General features: G+C 58.6%; 2 protein-coding genes across 2 annotated transcripts; both read left to right on the top strand.

Moving 5' to 3' along the window:
• Positions 1–865: 865 nt before the first annotated feature.
• LOC103589167 (keratin, type I cytoskeletal 17) lies at positions 866–6,805 on the top strand. The gene is made up of 8 exons (XM_008571061.1): positions 866–1,411; positions 2,404–2,486; positions 2,938–3,094; positions 4,583–4,744; positions 5,372–5,497; positions 5,590–5,810; positions 5,903–5,928; positions 6,685–6,805. The coding sequence occupies exons 1-8, from the start codon at positions 980–982 to the stop codon at positions 6,777–6,779; spliced, it is 1,302 nt and encodes a 433-aa protein (XP_008569283.1). The 5' UTR covers positions 866–979; the 3' UTR covers positions 6,780–6,805.
• A 7,385-nt stretch (positions 6,806–14,190) lies between these two features.
• KRT16 (keratin 16) lies at positions 14,191–17,230 on the top strand. The gene is made up of 8 exons (XM_008571060.1): positions 14,191–14,844; positions 15,291–15,373; positions 15,509–15,665; positions 15,780–15,941; positions 16,032–16,157; positions 16,453–16,673; positions 16,775–16,824; positions 16,976–17,230. Exons 1-8 carry the CDS (start codon positions 14,323–14,325, stop codon positions 17,077–17,079), a joined length of 1,425 nt encoding a protein of 474 aa, XP_008569282.1. The 5' UTR covers positions 14,191–14,322; the 3' UTR covers positions 17,080–17,230.
• The last annotated feature ends 1,080 nt before the right edge of the window (positions 17,231–18,310 follow it).

Genomic DNA, 18,310 nt, shown 5'->3' with positions numbered 1-18,310 from the left:
CCATCCTACAGCTAAGTTCCTCTTTGCCCACCCCAGCCCAGGACTGCCCCCTACACCTGCTGGAGATGGGGAAAGGTTTAGAAGAGGAAGCCAGGCTACCAAGGCATTGTAAGCATGGGGAAGGGTCAGAAAGCTAACCAGATGGAACAGTAGCCCCTGGAGTGCATCCCTGGGGGTCAGGGCCCTGCAGGAGCGGGCCAGTGAGGTGGGGTCCCTGGGGGCGGGGGGTGGGCACTGTGTCACAGCGAGGAGAAAGGAGGTAGCCCTGCCAGCACAGTTCTGGAGCTGGGGTCGGGACAGTATGACGCTGCATCCTCTCTAAGCCTTAGTTTCCTTATCTGTGACATGGGTTGGTAATCTGAGGCTTGATGGAGTTCCCATGGTTTGAGGTGGGCCTGGTGGGTTTGGATCCAGTTTCCAAGGCAGGACGGGCTCTCAGTCCTTTCTGTGTCCTCAGCATCCAGCCCTGGGCCAGCGCCGGGTGTGGCAAAGGAAAGCAACCTCAGGTGGGAGCTGCTTGACTCCCCAACCTGTTTGTTTTCCCAGCAGACACAGGGTGCAGGGGGGCCAGGCTGGGGTGGCAGCTGCCTGGGAGGGCCTGGTGACGGTGACGTCCTGCCTTCTCTTCTCCGTATTAGGTCATGGGAAAGCGTAGCTGGAGGGCCTGCCTGAATCACAGGCGACGGCCTGAGATCAGAGACATGCACACGCACACGCAGAGCTCAGCACAGGGTTTGGAGAAGTGAGGCAAAGCCCTGATGATGGGAGGAGAGGGGGCCCACAGCCACCTGGGAGCTGGCAGGTGGCCAGTGGTGATGAAAGCCCAGGGGAATGGAAACAGAGGAGTGAGCCTGTTGTAATCGCTACACCCACTTGCCATGGGACTATAAAGGAAGCAGGCGAGCCCTGGCAGCAGCACGCACTGGGGACTCTCTTTTTAAGCCCTCTTGCTCTGAGCCTGCAGCCCACTGTTGCCACCATGACCACCACCATCCGCCAGTTCACCTCCTCCAGCTCCATCAAGGGCTCCTCTGGCCTGGGAGGCGGCTTGTCCCGCACCTCCTGCCGGCTGTCTGGAAGCCTGGGCACCGGCTCCTGCAGGCTGGGGTCTGCCAGTGGCCTGGGGGCTGCCCTTGGGGGCAGCAGCTATTCCAGCTGCTACAGCTTTGGCTCTGGTGGTGGCTATGGCAGCAGCTTTGGGGGGGTTGAGGGGCTGCTGGCCGGAGGTGAGAAGGCCACCATGCAGAACCTCAACGACCGCCTGGCTTCCTACCTGGACAAGGTGCGTGCCCTGGAGGAGGCCAACACTGAGCTGGAGGTGAAGATCCGTGACTGGTACCAGAAGCAGGCCCCGGGGCCCGCCCGTGACTACAGCCACTACCACAAGGTCGTTGAGGACCTGCAGAACAAGGTAGAGCCTGCTGGTGGGAGTGGGCTTGGGGGCATGGCTTCTCCTCCCCCATCTCCTGCCCTTGATGCAGGCCTCGAGCCCAGCCTGGGGCTGCCACGGGCCCGGGAACCAAGTGCAGCTTGGCTCTGGCTTGGCTTCTGGGACCCCACCTTGGGGCCCCTATGTGGCCCATGTCTGCCTTTTCTGGGGGTAGCAGTCTGGGCCAGGGACAAGCAGCCTCGTGCAGGGAAGCAGTGTAGTACTGGAGGAGGAGCCTCAGTTTCCTCACCATGGAGCTTCTTGCTACCTCATGTGGTTGTAGGATAAGGCGAGAGGGTGTGTGTGGAGAGCTGGACCCCTGGGGCAGCAGGGGCACCTGGAGGGGGTCTGGGGGTGATGGTGGGGTGGGGCTCTGGGTGAGCTCCGGATGGCAGGCACCTGCTTTGAGGGTGTGGCAGGAGGGAGGGGGCGGGACCTCAGAGTGAGGAAGGCCTTATTTGGGGATTTTTCTGGCTTCCCCGTCCCTCCTGCTGTCCCTTAAGACTGGGGCTCAGAAAACCTGCCTGCTGGAGCCTGGGGTTAGGGCTTAGCAGGGGTCATGACTTCTGATTTGGGGGAGCCTCTCCGGGGCATCATCTTGCCAACTGTAAAACAAAGGGTTGCCTACATCAGCTGCTCCCTTCTGGAATTCTGGGACAGCTTCTGCCTTGGGGGGCACTCTCCCATTCTTCTCTGGCTCCCCCGTACTCTCAGCTGCTGCCTCCTCTGCTTTAAGGCTGAGCCCAGCATGGGGGTCTGCGTGGGGGGAGGCAGGTGCTGGTGGGGAGGGGAGACAGGTTTCAGCTGGTCACTCTCCTGCTTGCCCTGCCTCTGCCAACAATGCAGCGCAGAGCAGGGGCCAGGCTGGGGGGGAGGGGTTGGATCCCAGAGAAGGCCGTACATCCTGTCTCCCAGGCAGCGAGGCCATCTCAGACCCCCAACCTAATGACCTGATCACTGTGCCATCTCCCCAGATCCTCACGGCTACCGTGGACAATGCCAACATCCTGCTGCAGATCGACAATGCCCGGCTGGCCGCTGATGACTTCCGCACCAAGTGAGTCCTGCTGGTGAGCTTGGGCAAGCTGGGCAGGTTAAGGAGGTGCTGGGGGCACCCTCCCCACCCTGAGACCAGGTTGCTTGTGGCCAGGCCTAGGAAGTGGGGGTCAGGCAGTCCCAGGTGCTGCTAAGAGCCCACCCGTTGGTCCAGGATACAGCCAATACAGCAAATTCTGGAGGTCACTGGGCTTGGACAGGAGACACAAGAGAGGGAGGGGAGGCAGGAGGCAGAGAGGAGAGAAGTGAGGTGGCCGGGTGGGTGGGGGTCTTGCCTTATGATGATCCCAGGGCCCCAGGGCTAGAATTGCTTCCACCTCCCGGCCCCCCACCCTGGCCCATCATCCTTCACAGGTCCTTAGAGCCCTGGAAAAGTGAAGCCAGATAAGGGTCCAGGGCCTGGGCCCATGAGTCCAGGTAGCCTGGACTGAAGTTTCTGGTTCCCATTGCAGGTTCGAGACAGAGCAGGCCCTGCGTGTGAGTGTGGAGGCCGACATCAACGGCCTGCGCAGGGTGCTGGACGAGCTGACCCTGGCCAGGGCCGACCTGGAGATGCAGATCGAGAACCTGAAGGAGGAGCTGGCCTACCTCCGGAAGAACCATGAGGAGGTGAGGTGGCTGGGGCAGCAGGTCAAAGAGGCCGAGGACTGGGTGGCAGGGCCCTGGGGCTGGGCCACGGCTGAGGCCATGGGAGTCAACAGAGCAAGCACACTGGGGTTAGTCACTTCACAGGGCTGCCCTGTCACCTGATCCCCTGGGGCCCAGAGCCAGCATGCAGAGCAGCCTCCTCTGGTACCAAAATGCTTCCCTGCAGTCAAGGAGCCTCCCAGGGGCCTGCAGAGGACTTCCCTACCTGTCCTGGCCTCCCTCATGAGGATGGAATAAGCGAAGAGGTCTCCTCCTTGGCCCAGTTCAAACCCTCAAGTCTGGACCCCACATAGAAGTTTGGAAATTAGGGGGGAAATAGTTTGGGGGGCACAGACTTAGGAATTAGATTTTATCTTTGGAGAGCAGTCAGTTAGTGGGGGAGACACAGTCTGATGGTGGAGGCAGGGCCCATACAGACCAGGTGAACAAAAATCATCAGGAGGGTCAGCGGGCAGAAGATAGGCAGAACGAAGCAGGGATCCTTGGGAGGAGTGGGGAGCCCCTTGTGGGGGAAGGCTTGGGAGTGAGGGGCCAGCACAGGCCCAGATGCCCACGTGTTACCTCTCGCTGTGTAACAGAGATGAGAAAAGGTGACTCAAAGCAACATGAATGCAGCGATGAGAGCCTGAAGGGGCCGCATCTCAGCAGCTCCTCTGTTAGAAGGAGAAACTAGGTAGCAACCCTGAGCTGGCTATTGCTTCAGTTTTTATTGAAAAAACAAGGAAATTACAGGAAAAGAGCAGATGGTTAATCAGTCATAGTAAGAACGTACAGAAATTGGCTTTGTAACAATCTTTATGTAAGGATGCATGGTTCAAAGTAGTTTAAACAATATACCATCAAAAGAGTCATAAATCTAAGCTAAATAACATGCAAGAGACACAATAAGACAGTCATGAAAGTGCCTGACTTCTTGAGAAACTCACAGAAACAGCTTAACGCAAAATGTGGAAAAACCGCCCTGTACTAACTAATCTAGCAAAACGTCCTTGGAAATCTTAACACATATTTTCCCATCATTTAAGCTTTGTCGTATTAAAGGTTGTTGCCCTCGGAACAATCCTTGTTCTGTTTCAGTTCTTGTTCACATCAAAGGCTCTAAACCTGTCTGAGTTTCCTTTTCACAAAATCTTCCAATGAACCCGTTACATTAACCATCAGTGTATATAATCCCTTACCTGAACAGTGGTTAGAATTGATCTGGTGGTCAGTAAAAAAAGACAAAAATTTTAAAAAAAAAAAAAAAAAAAAAAAAAAAAAAAAAAAAAAAAAAAAAAAAAAAAAAAGAATTGATCTGGTGGGCTCTTGTCCCCTAGCTGTAGGCTCTCACCTTTTATCTGAGGACTTTTGTCCCATACACGCATTACCTAAAAACCCTATACTAAAAATCAAATAGGAATCAAGATTTCTAACCCTCTACACCCACACCCACACCCCCCTCCTCCACAGGAGATGAACGCCCTGCGATGCCAGGTGGGTGGTGAGATCAACGTGGAGATGGACGCCGCCCCCGGCGTGGACCTGAGCCGCGTCCTGTCTGAGATGCGTGACCAGTACGAGAAGATGGCAGAGAAGAACCGCAAGGACGCCGAGGACTGGTTCTTCAGCAAGGTGGGGGCTGCTGCAGGCCAGTGGCCTGAGCCCTGACAGTAAGCTCACTGCCTGGCATCTTGGGAGTGCCCCATCCTCAGCGAGCTTCAGGCACTCTAGGGATCAGGGTCACCCATTGCATCAATACACCTGGAGCTTAGCTGGAGCTGGGATCTGGGGGTCGGTGGGCAGGTGGGGAGCCCCCATGGAATGAAGGCAGAGAGTAAAGACCTCAGGAGCCACCACCTCTCCCTCGGGAAGTCAGGAACAAGCACAGACGCCAGGCTACATGTCCTGGTTGGTTCTCAAGTTTCCTATTTTGTGCTTCCCATTTGCAGGGATTAATACAAAAGTTTAACATTTCAAAGGGCGTGTTCCTGGGCTTTGGAAGTGGGAAGCTGGCAGGAAGGCACCGTTCCCCACAGTCAGGTTTGGGAGGAGGCCTGAGAGGCTCAGGGGAGGTCAGGAAGGTGGGCATGGCTGGATATCACATGTTACAGGATATTACATATTACAGGGTGTGAGGAAGGCCCAAGGTGCCCGTCTGGGAACAGATGCTGCCCTGGGCTGAGTGTATGGAGCCATGGGGGCTGTCTCATTTGGGGAAGGATCCAGACTCATGCTGCCTGTCCTGTGTCCTGTCTGCAGACAGAGGAGCTGAACCGTGAAGTGGCCACCAACAGCGAGCTGGTGCAGAGCGGCAAGAGCGAGATCTCCGAGCTCCGGCGCACTCTGCAGGCCTTGGAGATCGAGCTGCAGTCCCAGATCAGCATGGTAGGGACGCTGCTGTGCATGGCGGTGGGCCCAGGGCCTAGAGGGGGCACGGACCACCCTCACTAAACCCTGCTCCTCCTACCCTCCTGCAGAAAGCATCCCTGGAGGGCAGCCTGGCGGAGACAGAGAACCGCTACTGCGTGCAGCTGTCCCAGATCCAGGGGCTGATCGGCAGTGTGGAGGAGCAGCTGGCACAGCTGCGCTGCGAGATGGAGCAGCAGAACCAGGAGTACAAGATCCTGCTGGATGTGAAGACGCGGCTGGAGCAGGAGATCGCCACCTACCGCCGCCTGCTGGAGGGCGAGGACGCCCAGTGAGTGGGGGTCTGGGGCCAGGGCTGGGGGCCTCAGGGGTGGGGATGGGGCTCTCAGACCCCCATCTGATCTCCTCTCTGTTTTTTTGCAGCCTGATTCAATACAAGCCCAAAGAACGTAAGGATCTCAGTGGCTGAGAGCTGGTGGCTGTTGGGGGTTTGTTGCCCAGGGCAGGCGAGCCACCTGCACATTGCTGGGTCAGGGTCCCCAAGGGGCTCCAGGAAAAGATGACCGGTGCACAGCAAGACTGGGGCAAGGAACTTGTTAGGGCTCAGAGTTGATGCTCAGGGCAAGGATCAGACGAGGGAGACTGGTTTGATGGGCCGTGGGACAGGGAGCGGCCCTTACCCTGGAGGTCGTAGTCTCAAGGAGGAGACATGGTCCTAGCTCTGGAGACTCTGATCTGATGGGGAGACAGGGACATGGTCCTTGTCCTCCAGATCCCAGTCTGATGGGGAAGAGGTGATCCTAGCCCTGGGGTTCCTAGTGTAGTGGGGGTGATGGAGACCTGGTTTTTGTCTTGGAGATCCCAGTCTGATAGGGGAGGTGGGAGCATAGCCCGTGCCCCGGAGACTGCAGAGAAATGGAGATAGATCTCATGAAGGGCTCGGTCTGCGGGGCCCCTCTCTTGCAGAAGGACAGAGTGGGTCAGAACCAAGTAGCCCATCCGGGGAGGCACGACTGATGTGGGACACCAGCAGAGGGTGGGCTGGAAAGGAGGCAGTGGTTAGGTCAGGAAGGTGTGCGCTACAGTGTGGAGGCAGCAGAGGCACCTACGGCAGCTGGGACAGGGCGGCTCCCACACAGGGGGCCTGGGGCCGAGTGGGGGTCCGTCGGCTCCTGCCCACCTCCAAGAGTCTGCTTCTTCCACAGCCGTGACGACCCGCCAGGTGCGCACCATCGTGGAAGAGGTGCAGGACGGCAAGGTCATCTCCTCCCGCGAGCAGGTCCACCAGACCACCCGCTGAAGACTCGGCTCCTCCAGGCTAGCCCCCCGTCTGCCCTGCTCGGCCTCCCGCTTCGGCCCCTCCCCACACGCCCCTGCCTAACACCAATAAAGCTTGTCGACTCAGATGTGAAATGCGTCCTTGTGTGGGCCACTGAAGTGGGCCCGCGGGACAGATGGGTGGACAGCGAGGGGATGCGGATGACGGGAAACAGTCTTTGGACACCCACTGTTGTTGACTTGGAGGTCAGGGGTCAGCTTAGACCAGGGTAAAGAGTAAGTCTGGGGAGAGCTTGGGGGGTGCTTTGTGTCTGTCGAGGGCTGGTGACCCGTGGAGGGTGGCGCAGGCTGTGCCAGGCGCAGGATAGAGTCAGCATATCAGGGTGGTCCTAAGTGGCCTCCTCTTGCCCTGTTAGTAGCTCTGTGACTCTGGGCAGTCACTTCCCCATGCTGAGCCATGCTTTCTCATCCATAAACGAAGCCTGAGTCCCAAGGGATGACTCATCCATCAATTGCTCCTCCTGGTCCTGTGTGTGGTGCCCTCCCCAAGAGGGGGCAGGGGGCTGGCATGGGCTGGGAGAGGCACGAGGGGGGTGGGGTATGCGGTTAAGGCCCAAGGTCCTGTGAGTCTCAGGAAACCCTCAGAGGTGAGCGGGGCCTGTGCGTCTGGGGAAGGCTGTGGACCCCAGGCAGGTGTGGAGAAATGGCGGGGCCTCTGTCAGGGAAGTGTCGTCAGATGGTCAGCGGTGGCTCAGGAGGTGGCAGCTGTGCCCTGGGAGCAGCACCCCTCTCCCTGGCAGCTTGGCCCCCCTTGGGTCCACACCTGGGGGTGAGGGTAGTGTGAGGAGGGTGGGAAACTGCCTCCTGGGGAAGGGGAGGTGGGGTGGTCCTGCCCCAGTCACACCCGGGAGCTTCGGTTCCATTTGTTCTGGCAGCGGGCGAGGGCCAGCTGTGGGGGTCAGTGAGAGGGGAGGAGCCCAGGCCCTGGAAGTCTTCCTCGGGGGAAATCCTCAATCCGGAATCCGCTGGGCGGGGCAGGCTGCCTTCCTGGTTCTCTTCAAGGAGGGGTGGGTGAAAGAGGCTAATGAGAAGAGGGTGCCCCCACCCCAGTTCACTCCTTGGCCTCGGGGCAGGGGTGGTGGTGGTCGCTGCTGCTGCAGAATCAGACCAGGGCCCTCCAAACACCCTCTCTCTCCCGGTGCCTGGAGGCTGAGGTTGGGGCCCAGGCGGGGAGGAGGCAGGAATGGCCGGAGTCTCCTGAGGCCTGGCAGGGTGGGGGCCTCAGGACTAGCAGAGGCCAGGGACCGGACAGGTGGGGGTGGTGGCAACTGGGGTGTGGGGACTTTGGGCAGGTCATGGGCCCTCTCTGGACCTCAGAAGCCACAGTATGAAATGAGGGGTGGGAGCTAATAGCCCTTCAAGGGTCTGACACCCCAGGGTGGCAATTTCTTGTCCACAGGAGAGACAGCGGCTGGGGTTGGGGAGCCCGGGCCGGCTACGGCGGCAGCTGCAGGACTCGCGCTGGGGCAGGCTCTGTCCCATCAGAGGCCGGCGTCTCAGCAACCGGGCAGCAAATGTGGTGTGGATGGGGCGCAAGAGGGAGGACCGTTCCCACCAGAGCCCGCCGCGTATCGGGCCACGACAAGAAGAACCAGCCCTGGGTGAGGCTGGCTCATCCCGGAGGGTGATGTCATTTATCTGAGCAGCAGTCCCAGGAAGCAGGGAGGGTCTAGGGAGAGGCGTCCCATTGTGTGGACGTGGACACTGAGGCTCCGAGGAACAGTGACTCAGCCCTTGTCCCTGAGTCTGGTGTGTCAGGGTGGGGCAGGGCGTGGGACGGGAGTGGACCCCTCACGCGTATGGGGAAAAGGGGCCAAGCCCTGCCTCCTGCCCCACCCGGGCTCTCGGGCAGGGCTGTCTTCCCTTCTGCGCGCTCCAGTGGTCACTTTTACGGATGAGGCAAGTGAGGAGGGGTCAGCATATGGGGAGGACTGGAGCCAGCCCCAGAGTGTACCCCTCCCACAAAGTGAGTGGGTGGGTGGCTCAGGAGGCTGTGATGGAGGAGCATTCAGGTGTGCCAGGAGAGCTGAACCAGCAGACGCAGCGGCTGCCAGGCTGGGGAGGGTGGTCCCCAGAGGATGATATGGGGAACTTTGGTGGCTTTGTCCAGGTGCCCCAAGCAGGCCCAGGCTGCTGGGTCACGCACATGGCGCTGGATTGGGAAACCCGGCTGCGGGACTCCACGGAGGGACTCACAGTTTATCCACAGCCCCCGCCCTGTGCAGAGAATGTTTTGTCCCTGCCAGCGAGGCAGAAGCTGCTGGCCTGTGACTGCCCTTGGGGCCACCTCGCTTGCTCTTGTGTGATGGACACGCACACCTGATTCCCAGTCAGGCCCAGCCCGCGGTAGCCCACCCCAGGACTCTTCCTCCGCATCCCCACGGGGAGAGGACTGGTGGGTGGCACTCTGTGCGCGGCACTGCACTGCGCCGTGCCTGGGTCTGTACTGAGTCCAGGGGAGGGAGGAGACACTGGCCTTGGCCTACAGGACAGTGTCTGCCCCCGGGGGCCCAAGGAGCCACTAATCTGGGGGTGGTGAGCAGGGCACAGCATGGGGCTGACAGTGCTCCCTCAGCCCATGTGCAGTGTGGGCCTCTTGTGCCATCCCAGGCTTTGGGGGTTTGAAGGGAACAGAGAGACCAGGGCCAGGGCGTTCTGCCCCGGGCACAGAACCAAGGCTGTACCTGAGCTTGATGGATCCTTGGACTCCTTCAAGAGCCCCTTGTTTGTGCAGACAGTGTGAGGGGCTGTCACAGCCTCACCCTCAGAAGGGGGCATCACACATGGGGTAGGGGAGAGGATCACTTAAATGGTGCCTGGCACTCACAGATTCCCCCTGGTCAGGACCAGTCACAGTGCCAGAGCCTGGACCATGGCATTTGCCTACCCCCAGGGGCCCTGCCCTCTCTGTCTCCTGCAGGCCCGTTGGATCCTGCTGTGGCCAACCACACAGTGTTGGGATTGTCTTTACCACTCTCTCTCCCCACCAGACCATGTGTGCGAGGGCTCGTCTGTCTTGTTCTTTGAATCTGAGTGCCCAGTCCAGGGCCTGGCACATAGTAGGTATGCCATAAACTCTCACCGAGTAAAGGTAATGATGGCCCCCAGTCTGTGCCAGGTGCTTTCTTTGTTCCACCTCTAATCCTCGGACATGCCTGTGAGTAGTGCTGTTACCTCATTTCCCAGAGAAGGAAACTGAGGCTCAGAGAGGCTGAAGGGCTCGCCCGAGGTCTCGCCCCTGCTTGCCCCGACTCTAGGCTGCTTGGTCCTGATTCAGTGGGGGTCTTCTCTTCCTTCCTCCTGCCCTGAAGGCTGTGGCTCTGGCTGGGGTCTTCTAGCAGCCCCTCTCTCCCCTCAGCCTCCCGGCGGCCTCCCTCCCGGCACCTTGGGCTGCCTCCTGCCTTCCCAGCCTGGGAATCCCCAGGGGAGCTTGTAAACCAGTGGCCATGACCAGGCCTGTCCTGAGCCATGCTGATGCAGGGGCTGGAGTGGGGGCTGGGAATCTGCACGGGATCTGATGATCAGTCAGGTTGGAGAAGCCTTGCAAGTTGAGGCGTGGCACTGGCCAACGATATTTCCTGGCCAACTTGGGTATGACATAACCTCATACCTGGGATGGAGTGGGGCAAAGGAAGGGTAAGGAGGCAGGGGTGGGGGAGGGAATCCACTGCTTGGAGGGTGCCAGCTCGTGGGAATCTGTGCTCTGTGCCCACCAGATTTAGCAGTCCTGGCTCTTGGCGACCTCAGGGCAGGTGCGCTTCACTGGCACAGAGGACATGCCCCCCTTTCCTTCCCTGCCAACTCAGATCCTCCTGGGCCTAGCTGGAGCCTCCCTCTGGACCCTTCTGAGGGTCAGGGCTAGGCGGGTAGCCCCCTCCTTCACTGCTGAAACTAAGCGGAGGGTAACACTCATCCCCCCCACCTCCTGCAGGGTGCGGGGAGGCAGGCCGGCCAACCACCCCAGGGTTTCCTGCCACGAGGTGCTGTGTTCCCTGGCCTTAGTGTTCTCTTCAAGGTCAAATGATAAGTTTTTCTAAGGTCAAGGCTATGTCACCATCCCCTCTCCTTGCCCCAGTCCCTGAGTGCTGAGCACAGGGTGTGTGTGTGTGATCTATGGTACTGGCTGAGTGGTTTGCAGCTTCCCCTGGCTTCTCAGCCCATACAGATCCCCAGAACTTTAGGGCTGGACCTGTGTGTAATCCCATCCTGACTCCTCCCAGAATGGGGCCAGGGGTGGGCAGGGATCCAATCAGAAAGGAAGCGAATGTGTGCGTGCGCGTGTGTGTGTGTGTGTGTGCATGAGTGTGTGCATGTACACGTGTGTGTGCATGAGTGTGTGCGCATGTGCGTTGTGTGTGCATGTACACGTGTGTGCGTGTGTGTGCATGTACACGTGTGCGTGTGTGTGCATGAGTGTGTGCGCATGTGCGTGCGTGTGTGCATGTACACGTGTGTGTGCATGAGTGTGCGCATGTGCGTGTGTGTGCATGAGTGTGTGCGCATGTGCGTGCGTGTTTGCATGTACACGTGTGTGTGCATGAGTGTGCGCATGTGCGTGTGTGTGCATGTACACGTGTGTGTGTGCATGAGTGTGTGCATGTACACGTGTGTGTGTGCATGAGTGTGTGCGCATGTGCGTGTGTGTGCATGTACACGTGTGTGTGCGCGCATGAGTGTGTGCATGTGCGTGTGTGCATGAGTGTGTGTGTGCGCGTGTGTGCGTGTGCATGAGTGTGTGCATGTACACGTGTGTGCGCGCGCATGAGTGTGTGTGCATGTGCGTGTGTGCGTGTGCATGAGTGTGTGCATGTACACGTGTGTGTGCATGTACACGTGTGTGCGCACGTACGTGTGTGTGCATGAGTGTGTGCGCATGTGTGTGTGCATGTACACGTGTGTGTGTGCGTGCATGTGTGTGTGCATGTACACGTGTGCGTGTGTGTGCATGAGTGTGTGCGCATGTGCATGCGTGTGTATGTACACGTGTGTGCATGAGTGTGTGCGAATGTGCGTGTGTGTACATGTACACGTGTGCGTGTGTGTGCATGTACACGTGTGTGTGCATGAGTGTGTGCGCATGTGTGTGTGTGTGTGCGCGTGCATGTGTGTACGTACTGGGGGCAGAGAATGAAGAGTTCCCAGCAGGTTCAAGTCCCTGCTCTCCTGCTTTCCTGCTGTTTAGCCTTGGGCAAGTCTTTCATGCTCTCTGGTTGGGGCTTGGTGGCCTTTGGTGACCCTGAGGGCCATTTCCAGTTTTGAGGAGTCTGTGGTTGGACCTCAACTCCAGGCCCATCCTGACATCTGCACTCTGGGGTTTTTGTCCAAGATTCCAGGGTCCTCTCTGCCCATTTCTGGAGCCTGGGGTGGGGACTATCAGGGTCCCTGTCCCGGGTCTGGCTCAAGGTGTGTGCATCAGGTCTGTTCAGCCCTGGGGGCCGAGCGACTGACTGGACAGGATGTGACAGTAGCACAGCCCTGGTCGTGCTGAGACACAGAATCTCCTGCCCAGCAGAGCTCAGGCAGAGGCAAGGCCTCCCTGGACTCCTCTCACCTCAACAGAGGCACGGTAGAACAGACAGGGGCCAGCACGCGGCTCACCCCCACGGCACTCCAAAGAGGCTCTGTCTCTGGGTCCAGCCCTCGGTGCTGGACCAGGCTCTCAAGCCAGGGTCATGCCTGCTGTGGGCAGAGCTTCTACCAGGCCCCGAATGATGTGGGTGAAAATCGGACACACCTGGCCCCTGCCTGCAGCTATCATGGGAGCCCAGAGGGGGCCAGAGCTCCAGTCTTGACCCGGATCCCCAGCTTAAAGCCCAGTGACTCTGGGTGAATCACCACCTCTCTCTGGTTCTCCCTCTGTCCTCCTCACTCTGCAGAGTTAATTCAAGGATCAAGAGAATGACATGACGTTGAGACGTGTGGGGAGAGTGGTCCAGGATGGGGGGTTTGGCACGGCGGGGGAGCAGACAGGAAGACATTCAAACCTCAGTGCCAGGTGACCTGTGTCTTGGGCAGCCCACCCGCCCCCCTAGCTCCACATCTGTGGACTGGTGGCAGGAATAATGTTCACCTCATGCCCACCTTACAGGCTGTGCAGATGTGTCAGGCCCTCTGTGCACTGTCTGAGCAGGCAGGTGACCAGAGTCTCGGTGCCCTCTCCTTTCTCCTCGACTGCATAAATGGAGTTGCTACACCCGGCCTGGAATCTGTGGTCACACAAGAGAAAACTGCTGGAAACCAATCCCTGGACAGGACCATTTCTGTGGGGGGACTCTGCGGCCCACGGTGGGGTCAGCAGTGACACACAGCATCAGTGTCAGGATGGGGACCCCCTCTCACCACAGTCACAGGACGGTGCCATGATTAGGGGAGGGCAGTAGGTGGGGAGGAAGAACCACGTATTGGGGGGTGATCGTCAGGTGGGAGTGTGGGTACAGGGCTCTGTGGGGGGTGGGGAGGGGGTGCCAGAGTGTAGAGGTGGGCGTGAAGAGGCAGGCAAGGGGCAGCTGGGTGGAAAAAGGATGATGGGAAGGTTGAGGGCCAGGGCTAGCCAGTGGGCAAGGGCCAGTGGGCTCCTTCATGCATGTTTCTTTGTGGCTGGGGGTGTGATTTCTCCTTCTACAGATGAGAAAACTGAGGACCAGAAGAGCTAAAGGACCTGCCTGTGCTGTGCCACTTGTAAGGGGCAGAGCAGGAATGCAGCTGCCACCTGCCTGGCTCTACAGTGCATGCTGTTTCTATGGTACACACCACTTCTGGGGGTCTGGGGGCTCAAAGGCTGCCTCTGAAACTGGAATTAGATCCAACAGGGGAAAGAAAGTCATAGGATTTTTAGAGTTAGATTTTTAAAGTTAGAAAAGACTCCAAGATCACCTAGTCTAGTCTTGTCATTACTGAGGGGAAACAAGCCCAGAGAGGAGAGGTGAAAGGCCTCAGGTCATACAGCAAAGTGAAGCCGTGAACCCAGCTCCTGCTCAGAGCCGGCGTGCAGGATTCCCACAGCCGCATCCCAGGACAGCCCTGGGATGGCATTGTTGAGGTCTCATTCAGCCAGGCTGTCACTGTGGGGCAGGGAGTCCTTCCTAAGGGCTGACTCACTGCCTGGGGACGCGGCTGCCACAAAGCCGCCTGTGCCATGGCTCCACTGGCCCCTCGGGCTCTGGGAACAGGAGCCAGATTCCTGGCTGCCCAGCCTGAGTCACGACTGACTCGCGTTTGTGTTTTTTTCTCAGCCCCACACCCCCAGAGCTGGGTGGGAACTCTGAACCAGCACACAGCAAAGTGAGTCGACCCTGTGCTGAATAATCCAGAGTGGGGAGTTGGACGGGACCGGAGTGATGAAATCCGGAGGGGAGCCTGGAGTCAGCAGTTGGGAGGCCCCACCTTCCCTGGTGCATATAAAGCTTCCTGGGGTTGGAGGCAGCCACAGCGTCCTCTCTCAGCCGCCGAGCACCTTTCTCTTCTCTCAGCCAACTCGCTCGCTCATCGCCTCCCTCCTGGGCACCATGACCACCTGCAGCCGCCAGTTCACCTCCTCCAGCTCCATGAAGGGCTCCTGTGGCATCGGGGGTGGCTCCAGCCGCATCTCCTCTGTCCTGGCTGGTGGATCCTGCCGGGTCCCCAGCACCTATGGGGGCCTGTCCGTCTCCTCCTCCCGCTTCTCCTCCGGGGGAGCTTGCGGGCTGGGGGGCGGCTATGGTGGTGGCTTCAGCAGCAGCAGCAGCTTTGGTGGCACTCTAGGTGGTGGCTTTGGTGGAGGATATGGTGCTGGCCTGGGTGGTGGCTTCGGTGGTGGTTTTGGTGGTGGTTTTGGTGGTGGCGATGGTGGTCTCCTCTCTGGCAATGAGAAGATCACTATGCAGAACCTCAACGACCGCCTGGCCTCCTACCTGGACAAGGTGCGCGCCCTGGAGGAGGCCAACACTGACCTGGAGGTGAAGATCCATGACTGGTACCAGAGGCAGCGGCCCAGCGAGGCCAAAGACTACACCCCCTACTTCAAGACCATCGAGGACCTGAAGAACAAGGTGGGTGGCTTTGGTGGATAGAGTGGTGGTGGTCCTTAGAAAACCTCTCTAAAAATTCCATTTTACAAACAGAGAGACTGAGGCACCTTGGGGGAGTGACCTGGGTCACCCAGAGAAGTGGTAGCATAGGGTCCCTTTTTAGCATCTCTGTGTCTGAGCTGGGGCTGGAACCCTGAATCTCTCATTCCCTCCAAGGATTCTTTGCATTGCAAGCTCAGCTTTTCAGCCTTGGGGCAGGATGGTGGTGGTGGGAGACGTGGGTGCATCCCACACACCATGAGCTGGGTGGAGAAGGCATCCCAGCCTAGCTGGGGCAGTGTAGGGCCTTACCTGCCATCCAGGCAACCCCCAGGTTTGGGAGGTTCCTTTTCCCCTTTCTACCCTTCACCCTCAAGCAGCAGGGTCCTTGGCTGACCAGGCCTCCTATCCTTCCATCTCCACTCCAGATCATCGCGGCCACCGTTGAGAATGCACAGCCCATCCTGCAGATTGACAATGCCAGGCTGGCAGCCGATGACTTCAGAACCAAGTGAGTTGCCAGCATGGTGGGCTGAGGGCAGAGGGCAGAGGGCAAGGAGTGGGACTGTCCATCCAGGAGGTCCAGCAGGCACAGAGCCTTGGGAGCCCCAAGGATGTTTCTGATTCTCTGACTCTGTCCTGTCAGGTATGAGCATGAGCTGGCCCTGCGCCAGAGCGTGGAGGCCGACATCAATGGCCTGCGCAGGGTGCTGGACGAGCTGACCCTGGCCAGGGCCGACCTGGAGATGCAGATCGAGAGCCTGAAGGAGGAGCTGGCCTACCTGAAGAAGAACCACGAGGAGGTGAGGTCGCTGCTGGCTTTGGGGGTGGGAGGCTGGTGTAGTGGTGTTGCCAGATCCATGCAGGGCCAGCAGAGGGGTCAGCTGGGCTGACCACCTCCTGCCATCCTTTCCTAGGAGATGCTTGCCCTGCGGGGCCAGACCGGTGGGGACATCAATGTGGAGATGGACGCCGCCCCCGGCGTGGACCTGAGCCGCATCCTGAACGAGATGCGTGACCAGTACGAGCAGATGGCAGAGAAGAACCGCAGAGATGCTGAGGCCTGGTTCCTGAGCAAGGTGGGGCTGGGTCCTCAGTCCTCTGCAGGACATCCCAGCCAGGGGGCCTCTGGAGCGTCTCACACCGTTTGCTCTTCTTTCCCATCTCAGACTGAGGAGCTAAACAAAGAAGTGGCCTCTAACAGCGAACTGATACAGAGTGGGCGCAGCGAGGTGACTGAGCTCCGGAGGGTGTTCCAGGGCCTGGAGATCGAGCTGCAGTCCCAGCTCAGCATGGTATGAGGGACCTGGCCCAGCTGCAGCCCCCCAAGTCACCAGTAACGGCCACTGCCACCTCAACAGTGCCACAATCCAGTTCCAACTTTCTTTTCCCAGGAGTAGGAAAATTTTAAGATGGAAAATTTTAAACAGATGGAAAAATTTGGGCCCAGCATGGAGGAATAACTTTTCTCCATGTTGTCCAGCCCATCAGTACCCCAGCTGGGATGAAAATCCATGCATCTCTCAGGAAACATGCCCAGAGACTCGGAGGGACAGGAGTGACCATGTATGTTGACTCTCCCACTTGCAGAAAGCATCCCTGGAGAGCAGCCTGGAGGAGACCAAAGGCCGCTACTGCGTGCAGCTGGCGCAGATCCAGGGGCTGATCGGCAGTGTGGAGGAGCAGCTGGCACAGCTGCGCTGTGAGATGGAGCAGCAGAGCCAGGAGTACCAGATCCTGCTGGACGTGAAGACGCGGCTGGAGCAGGAGATCGCCACCTACCGCCGCCTGCTGGAGGGCGAGGACGCCCAGTGAGTGCCCGGCCACCCCCCCACCCCGAGTTCATGCCCCCACTGCACACTCACTGTGCCCCACCATGTGTCTAATGGTCTGTCTCTTTCAGTCTTCACAGCCTCCCCTCCTCCCAGCACGCATCTGGCCAATCCTATTCTTCCCGTGAGGGTAAGGCTCCTGAGGTCCCCAGGCACTGAGGCCCCTCTGCCTGTTTACATAGGGTGGGGGCCAAGCCCTTTCCCCCACAGCCTCTTTCTCCCTGTTCTCGAGGCTGCTTGGCCCCCAGAGCCCTTCTCACCTCCTCTCTCTTCTCCCACAGTCTTCTCCTCGTCCTCCTCGTCCTCTTCCAGCCGCCAGACCCGGCCCATCCTCAAGGAGCAGGTCTCGTCCAGCTTCAGCCAGGGCCAGAGCTCCAAGCACTGAGCTGCCTCCCCCAGAGCCTCCTGCCCACCCGCCAGCTGCTGCTCCTGAAGGCCTGGGTCAGGGCTCTGTTCTCCCAGCACGGTTCCCAGCTGTCTCCCCTCCCCCTGCGCTGGTGGTGGGCTAATAAAGCTGACTTTCTGGTTGATGCAAACCTGTGTGATTTCTGTTCTTGAACTGATGGGAGGGGAGCGGATGGTGCCTCCCAGGAATGCTTCTGGAGCCCCGCAGCCTGAGAGATGCAGGAAATGGAACAAATCTCAGAAGACCTGGAAGGGTCTTCCTAGAAGACCTTCGTGCCACACGGGAGTGGGAGGGGGGCACAGGAAGGGAGAGGTTCGCAGTGCTGACAGACACATGTGAGGCATTCTCTGGAAGTTCTTCTATCACACTCTCCTAGTAACCTGTGAGGGGGCGTGGCCAGGCCCATTGCGAGTTGACAACCCCGGGATTCAGGGAGATTAAGTAACTTGGGTAAAACCATGCAGACAGTAACTGGCATGATTGGAATTCAAACTCAGGGCTGTCTGGCTGCAAAGACAATGCCTTTCTTTTACTACCAGTCCATCTTTTAGGTATTTTTAGGTATTAAAGACTCCAAAGCTTGAGCTCCTAACACGACCCCTGGGCTCCCCATATCTGCACATGATGATTTCTGTTTTGGAAGGTAGAAGGGGGAGACTTCTGCCTTGGAGATGGTGTCTGTGGTCAGAAAGGAAATCTTTCTTCTCCTGGACTGCTCCCCCTCACCACTCCCATCAGCTTGTTCCTCTTCCTTATTCCTTGTAGCTGGTTAACTGAGTGCTGACGAGTCCCCTAGAAGATATCTGTCACCCATACCCTCTGTATCCCACGGCCACCACCACATGCAGACCTTCTTCCTCTCTCCCGAGAACTGGGTGCAGTCTCCTAACTGGGGCCCCTTGCTGTCCATCTCTCCCACTCCTGATTTCCACCCACTGACCTTTCCACAAGATTCAGAACAAGGAAGTGATCAGGACTTTCCTGTGCAACAGCCTGTGACAGTCGCCTTTCCCCTGCACACTGGGCCCTGCCGTTGCAGCTCTGCCTTGTTGTCCTCCTGCCCTTCCAGCCCTGCCGCCCCTGAGTCAACCCGACCTGACTAACTGCATGGCCCACACCTCTACTCACTGATCCTTCTACCTGGATGCCCTCCATATCTAAAAAATTAAATTAAAAAACCAAAGTTATGTGTGCATAACACCATGAGGTT

This window comes from Galeopterus variegatus, unplaced genomic scaffold (genome assembly GCF_000696425.1).
Source record: "Galeopterus variegatus unplaced genomic scaffold, G_variegatus-3.0.2 Scaffold658, whole genome shotgun sequence".
NCBI lineage: Eukaryota > Metazoa > Chordata > Mammalia > Dermoptera > Cynocephalidae > Galeopterus > Galeopterus variegatus.
Note: the sequence above shows the minus strand (reverse complement) of the source record. Positions and strands in the feature narration are given on the sequence as shown.

Excerpts from the sequence above, each read along its gene's own strand:
- KRT16 (XM_008571060.1), top strand. The coding sequence starts at position 14,323 with ATGACCACCTGCAGCCGCCAGTTCACCTCCTCCAGCTCCATGAAGGGC. Across the intron at positions 15,374-15,508 it reads GCCGATGACTTCAGAACCAA|GTATGAGCATGAGCTGGCCC; the intron begins GTGAGTTGCCAG and ends CTGTCCTGTCAG. Across the intron at positions 16,674-16,774 it reads CTGGAGGGCGAGGACGCCCA|CCTCCCCTCCTCCCAGCACG; the intron begins GTGAGTGCCCGG and ends CAGTCTTCACAG.
- LOC103589167 (XM_008571061.1), top strand. The coding sequence starts at position 980 with ATGACCACCACCATCCGCCAGTTCACCTCCTCCAGCTCCATCAAGGGC. Across the intron at positions 1,412-2,403 it reads TTGAGGACCTGCAGAACAAG|ATCCTCACGGCTACCGTGGA; the intron begins GTAGAGCCTGCT and ends CCATCTCCCCAG. Across the intron at positions 5,498-5,589 it reads TGCAGTCCCAGATCAGCATG|AAAGCATCCCTGGAGGGCAG; the intron begins GTAGGGACGCTG and ends ACCCTCCTGCAG.